Source organism: Zingiber officinale, chromosome 2B (assembly GCF_018446385.1).
Source record: "Zingiber officinale cultivar Zhangliang chromosome 2B, Zo_v1.1, whole genome shotgun sequence".
Taxonomy (NCBI): domain Eukaryota; kingdom Viridiplantae; phylum Streptophyta; class Magnoliopsida; order Zingiberales; family Zingiberaceae; genus Zingiber; species Zingiber officinale.
In genome coordinates, this window is record NC_055989.1 from 27071931 (window position 1) to 27078803 (window position 6873).

Consider the following 6873-nt stretch of genomic DNA (forward strand, 5'->3'; position numbering starts at 1 on the left):
ATATTTGCTGTTATTTAAACTCTCCTGGAACTCGTAGAATGTGATTTCAAACAAATTCTGTAACAACCTTTAATATGGATAGCCTGCATTATTGATGGAATTAATAACCAATAATCCTACCAAGTATTAAATATGCAAATGCAATGCATATAGAGACAAAGACTTATTTTATTTTCTTAAAAACATCAGAGTGACTAACATAGAGTGGTGGATCAAGGAAGCAAACATAATGAAAATGGAAGAAACTCAAACTGAGCAAATTAATTGATCTAATATTCCAATTGCAATGTTTACAACATTACTAAGGTACCTTTTCCCTGAGTTGATAACAGATAAAGGAATTAAAGTAGAATTAGAGTTTTGTTCACGTTTTAAGACACTTGATTTCCTGGACCTTCATATATGTATAATATGCAGACGTGCCATAGTGGAAGGAACAACAAAACTTCATTGTTTTCTTCATGCTTTAAGAATGTAGCCACAACCGATCATGCAATCTCTCCTCTCCTGCGCCGAGCATCTCATCAACCCTCTCTCCGCCACGATAAAAGTGGAAAGTTGGTGTGTAGCGTACGTTTTGTGTAGTGTCTGGGCATTCATCAATATCAGCATAGATGAATTTAAGGTTCTTGAATTCATTGCTGAACTTGCAGAAGGTTGGAAGGATCTGGCAGCATACACGACACCTAAGAAACACAAAGATCTTGTTGAAGTAACCATAACGGCATTTATTGGTGATGAAATTCTCCAAACTTATTGAAAATTTACCACTTTCTCCAAAAAGAAAGTCAATTTTTTCTTCATACTTTGATCCTTAAGCAGTGGGGATTTTGAAAAAGGAAAATTTGTAATTACTTAGAATTAAACATCTAAATCCATTTTCAATAACAAAATTATAATTTGTAGATTTGTGATTTTATGAGGAAAAAATTATGATCTAGCAACTCTCCTCGTAGCCAAGCTAAAATGTAGCACACATAAATAAATAAGAAAACACCGAGGCATAAACAAGGATGTGAAGCACATGCTTTCTTCACGTATCGATTGTTTCAAAGTGAAACAACTTAAGCTATTATAAAAAACACTCAAATTGGAGACCTACAAACCAGAGATCAACTAACATGTGATTTGATGTTAATTGGGAAAAAAAATGTCAAGACTTGAGTGTCACTGCCATAACTGAAGGTTCTAAATCCCAACAATAGCTTCTAAAAATCTCTATATTAAAGATCACATACATAATCAATTTTCTTATATGTATAATTTCTTATTTTTCTAAAGAATTACCTGAGCTGCTTCAATGGAGAAGCACTATCTATCCTTGAATAGAAGTGAATATGCACATAAAATTGTCTGTAAGAGTATATGCATGTAGTATGTGAGAAAAGTCTTTCAGTTGATTAAAGATCAAAATAATCTTCACTGGTAATTGACAGTGGGTGTAGATGTTCATAAAATGCCCAATGAAAATGAGCAATGTGACATCTTAAGTTTCCTAGTAGTTTTATTCAGAAGTATGAGCCAGACCACAAAGACATTGGAGTTACTGTAGCCTTGCAAAACGGCATTTCCATTTAATTTGGGCCAAGCTGAGCTTTTCTTGCTCAATTTAATGTGATAAGCATCCAAAAGAAAAGATTTTGGCTCTATTATCTATCAAGTGGGACAAGAATGAAAATAAGGACAAGAATGTTATGGCTTTTCACCGTCTACATCCAAGTTTACTCCTATGGAGGAGGATTTTTTTTTTTTTTGCCACATCCAAGTTCTTGTAGGGCTATTCGGTACCTAGTGGGACCAATAAATCGTGTGAAAAATGTTTGTATTGATAGGAATACTCCCTCCACCTAGTGGGATTAACAAAGTAAAAAAAAACTCTAGCCTGGGATGATTATATGATCTTGTTATCCAGAAAATTGCTTCTAGTACATTATCATTTAAGAAGGCCATCTTGTATCATGACTCTTCACATGGGATTGCAAAGTGTTATGCGTGTTCATTCATAAGTATGATTCTTTTTTCATTATTTTGATGTAATTTTAGCTTCTCTAGTCTTCCTATGTTTGTTTGAGGTTTACCTCAAAGCAACATGACCTTTCCCGACTTGAAATTATTACAAGTAATATATGTGTATAACTTAAACAGCAACTAAGGAACCAGCAGAAACAATGATGTACCATGAAGCTCCGTAGTACACAACAGCCTGCAAAAGCACACATAAACAGTTCGAAAATATAAGTTAATCTAATTTCAAAACTCGAATTATATTTTTATCTTCAATGATTGGGATAAAGAGGTTTCTTTACTGACGGGGCTCTTGGAAGATCTAACACTTTGCAAAATGTCTTTGAGACGATCATCGCTGGAGGCGGCGCTGAGGTTGCCGTGTCGACTGGAGGGGAAGCTCGAACCAGCCTCTTCCGCTTCCCTGTCCTTCAGCAAGGCCTTTGCTTCTCGCACCATAACTCTTGGAGTGCTCAAATAGGGAACGACGTTGGTCGCAGGAGGAAAGGGAGGGAGGGGGGGAGCGGAGTCGCGGATAACGACGGACGATTGAGATGAGGGTTTTGTCAAGGAGAGCAGAGAACGCAGGACACTATAGAATGGGGAATGGCCTTGGCCGCATTCAGGTCCGGATCCGGGTAACGGGATGGTTACCCATTACTCACTCACTGGGTTAAACGGATCAAATCAAAATTAAGGGGGCGTTTGATTTAGGAAAATAAGAGTAGGAAATGAGAATGAGAATGTTAATATTTGAATTATAGGAATAGGAATACAAATAAGATAATGAATCTTTGAAATTGAGTAATAACTGATTCTCATGTACCTCTCTTTTAATGAGTCATTATCTTATTTTCATCAATCAAAATATTCCTTTATTCCAAAAATACCCTTGACCTAAAATTAAAATTTTCTTCCTTAATATCAAATATCAAAATATATTTATTTTTTTTTATCATATCACTTCTCTCTCCTGGTTCTCTCTTATCATATTTTCTCTCTCATCATATTTTCACACACTTTCTCTCTCCTTAATCTCTCCTATCACACTCTCTTTCCTCTTTTTTTCTCATTACACTTTCTCTCTCATAATACTTTCTTTCTCCTCAATCTCTTCCATCGCACTCTCTTCCTTCTTTTTTTTCTCATCATTCTTTCTCTCTCATCATATTTTCTCTCCTCAATCTCTTCGATCGCACTCTCTTCCTTCTTTTTTTTCTCATCATTCTTTCTCTCTTGTCCTACTTTCTCTCTCCTCAATCTCTCTCATCACACTTTTTTTTTTTTTCTCATCACACTTTCGCTCTTATCATACTTTCTCTTTCCTAAATCTCTCTTGTCACACTCTCTCCTTTTTTTCCTCAACATACTTTCTCTCTCAATATACTTTCTTCCCATCATACTTTTTATCCTCAATCTCTCTCATCACACTCACTGTTCTCTTTTTTTCTCATCACACTTTTTCTCTCATACTTTCTCACTGTTCTCATCATACTTTCTCTCTCACCATACTTTATCTCTTCTCAATCTCTCTTATCACACACTCTCTCCTCATTTTTTCTCATTACATTTTCTCTATCTTCATACTCTCCCATCATACTTTCTCTCACATCATATTTTTTCTCTGATCTTTTCTCATCATGCTCTCTCCTATCACACTCTCTTTTCTCATTTTCTCTTATCACATTTTCTCTCTCTTGTTTCTCTCTCATCGCATTTTCTCTCTCATCATACTTTCTCTCTCATCATTCTCTTTCATCATATTTTTCTCTCACATTTATCTTTCTCTTATATCTATTTTTTTATTTTTTATTTTTTTAAGGGTAAAAAAGGAAATTTTTATTATTCCGATAGAAAATATGCAACTAACCAAATATTGCTTTTAAAAGTGATATTCATGTTCATACTTATTCTCATTCCACAATACAATGATTCTCATTCAGATTCTTATTCCTATTCCTAGGAAAGAACTAAATACCCCCTAACTCTTCTGGAACAGGTAAGAGAATAAAACAGAAATTAAACTCTTCATCTGAGTTGAAAGTACGAGTTAAATCATAATGGTAGTAAGAAAACATTTGTCATCCGAGCAGTTAGAACAGATACTATATTTCATCTGAGCTAAACGATCAAGAAAAATATATAGATCAAACCATAATAAACTCATCTGAGGACCGCTAAAGATGCTCAGGAACAAACGATAAAACAGAAAGGACTAAATTCAATCCAAGATCAAAAGACTGAGTTGAAAGTATCAACTCTAATAATGCCCTTCCGAGTTCAGATACTACTTCAGGAGAGTGAATAGTTGAAGTGGTAGCTCTTATAATACTGGATTTGCTTAAATCGGACTCTTACATCAAACATTTAGTAGCATGGGTAGCTAGTATCGGGAGAAAAAAAAAACAGGAAACAATACACTCGGATCGGAATATTCAAGACTCTCTTTAACCTACTATGAAAGCGATTTCTAAGTTTCCCATTAGGATCACCTGCAAACACCGGTAAAAGCTTAATAATGTCCCATGCGTCTTATAATGAATGAAAAGGCAATGCAATTCAAATCTTCCGTAGCTGCTTGGTGTTTTAACCATGCAGGTAGTTGGACCGAACGAAGGAGAGGAGAGCGATGAATCCTTTTAAATAGTACTGACCTTTCCTGTTTGCGTAGCTCCTTTTGAAAAGGTTGCTTTTTGAATTTTGAGTCTTCGTAGCTTTTAATGGTTTGATCGTAGGCCTCTTTCCTTAAAACAAAACCAAAAAGCTTAGCTCCTGTTCTTAGGAATTACAGAAGTAATCTGTTCTAGGAAGACTAAGAAAGAATTACTTTAGTTACATATTCAATCCGCCATTTATACAATCCCAATCAAACTTTCGTGGAAGAACAGATAGCACTATTGATATTATACCGAAAAGAGGAAATTATTTGAGTGATCATGCTCCGTACCTTCAGTTATTTAAGGGAACTCGGGAGCGTGAGAGAAAGAATGGGAATTGAACAAATATAGCTCTTAAGAGGGTTCTTAATATGATCCAGCTGCAACTACAGACTAAGAGAAAACCTTAAATAAGAAGTCAAAGTATCCTCCCAGTTTCCCGCTCAACATTCTTTATTTCCTCTCCCAATAGATGGGGGTGCCCAAGAAGCCAATCAATAAAATAAAAGGTTTGGAATAAAGACTCACGGTCTATGGTCCAAGTCCTAGCGGTATCATCACTATACTTTCTCCTTTTGTAGAGAAACCCCATACATACCTATTCTTACTAGCAGTAACAACAAGAATACAAAAGATACAGAAACAGAAGAAAGCAATGCAAATTACATAACTTTACAACAATATAAATTTTTACTTTGATCACTTTTGGTTGTTTTGAATTACCTTCTGAAGGTCTGAAATACAGAAACATTTCATCTTAAAACAACCAAAAACTAGCATGCAAAATCCTCTTTTATTGACTTCAAATCATGGCTAAAATTTATCTAACAACTTATTGCTAGCACCTCCCTGATCAATTGCTTTGTCAAAATTTGATTGTTGCTCCATAGAATAATTCTTTCTAGCTGAGTATCAGAGTCATTAGTCGACTCTGATACGAAATTTTTAATCAATATGAAATTTTTTTGTTTGGTCTAACAGTATCATCAGTTGAGTGCACCACTTGAGTGCACCACTCAACTAATAAATTAATCAACTGCTAACACCCATTAGTCGATTATTCATACCATATCGATGCTTAAAATATTTTTAAACCTCAAATTCATAGTTTCAGGTCATCAATCGTCTGGTAAAACTACAGTAATGGATTGATACCATTATTTTAGTCTTACCAAGGTTGAACTTTTGCATTGTCTAGTATCCAATTGACTTAAACCTACTAAGACTTCACCCTCCTAGCATCGGGCCAACCTTTGCCAAACATTCGGTGTTCCTTCACATGTTTGGACTTCTCGCTCATGTCTAATATCTGATCAACCTTTAGCTACTAGGACTTCACAATTACTAAACATCTTATCCTCATTGATTTGTTTGAACTTCCTATTTCATGTCTAACATCTGGTCAACCTTGATCCTTAGAACTTCACCTCTTATGTTTAACATTGGGTCAACTTTGACCTATTATGACTTCCATCATGGTCAAGTGTCTAGTCAACTATAACCCATTTGGATTTCACCCTTGTAAACTTTTTGTTGGACTTTTAAATATCAAGTGTCTAGTCAACCGTCATCCACTTGTACTTCTCCATCGTTGTTAACTCTCTATTGGACTTTCAACTACCAAGTGTTTGGTCCAACCGTGACCCACTAGACTTCTTCATTGTCAAGTATTCAATCAACCTTAACCCATCAAAACTCAAACCAATCTTGGTCAACCTTAACTCGAGGTCGATTATACCAATAATCTTCTCCTCTAACAATCTCCCCTTTTACTTGATATCTTGCTCTCAACCATCAAACATATTAATCAAATAGCAAAACTCAACAATCTTCCCACTTGAGCTTGGTCAACCTTTACTAAAGGTCGATTGCACTAACAATACTCACTAGTAAAATATCTAGTAGAAGGTTGTTTATCTCTAGTGGATCTTCTCAAATAAGGCTCAACTAGTAATGAGTTCTCATCAACTGGCTCATTCTCAGCTATAAGAAGATCATCTAATTGTACATCTTTGTTACAATCAATAGGCACTACAGGTGAATGAACCACGCCCCGATCAAGTAGTCCTTCATTGCTAGAATTTTTTTTTAAAAAAAAACCCGATGGTTTGATTTTCTAAAAAATACAACATCTCTTCTTCCAAAAATCTACCCAAACTCCTCATGGTTGTATCCAATAAAAATACATTACATCATTTTACTGTCAAATTTA

General features: G+C 35.2%; 1 protein-coding gene across 1 annotated transcript; it reads right to left on the bottom strand.

Moving 5' to 3' along the window:
* Positions 1 to 227: 227 nt before the first annotated feature.
* LOC122045518 (thioredoxin-like 3-3) lies at positions 228 to 2572 on the bottom strand. Its single transcript, XM_042605763.1, has 3 exons — positions 2311 to 2572; positions 2178 to 2203; positions 228 to 686 (listed from the first exon to the last, which is right to left on the bottom strand). Exons 1-3 carry the CDS (start codon positions 2461 to 2463, stop codon positions 467 to 469), a joined length of 399 nt encoding a protein of 132 aa, XP_042461697.1. The 5' UTR covers positions 2464 to 2572; the 3' UTR covers positions 228 to 466.
* Positions 2573 to 6873: the final 4301 nt, after the last annotated feature.

Coding starts and splice junctions, on each gene's coding strand:
- LOC122045518 (XM_042605763.1), bottom strand. CDS start 2,463: ATGGTGCGAGAAGCAAAGGCCTTGCTGAAGGACAGGGAAGCGGAAGAG. Junction 2,204..2,310: donor TTAGATCTTCCAAGAGCCCC/GTCAGTAAAGAA, acceptor GTGCTTTTGCAG/GCTGTTGTGTACTACGGAGC. Junction 687..2,177: donor GTGTACTACGGAGCTTCATG/GTACATCATTGT, acceptor TGTGTTTCTTAG/GTGTCGTGTATGCTGCCAGA.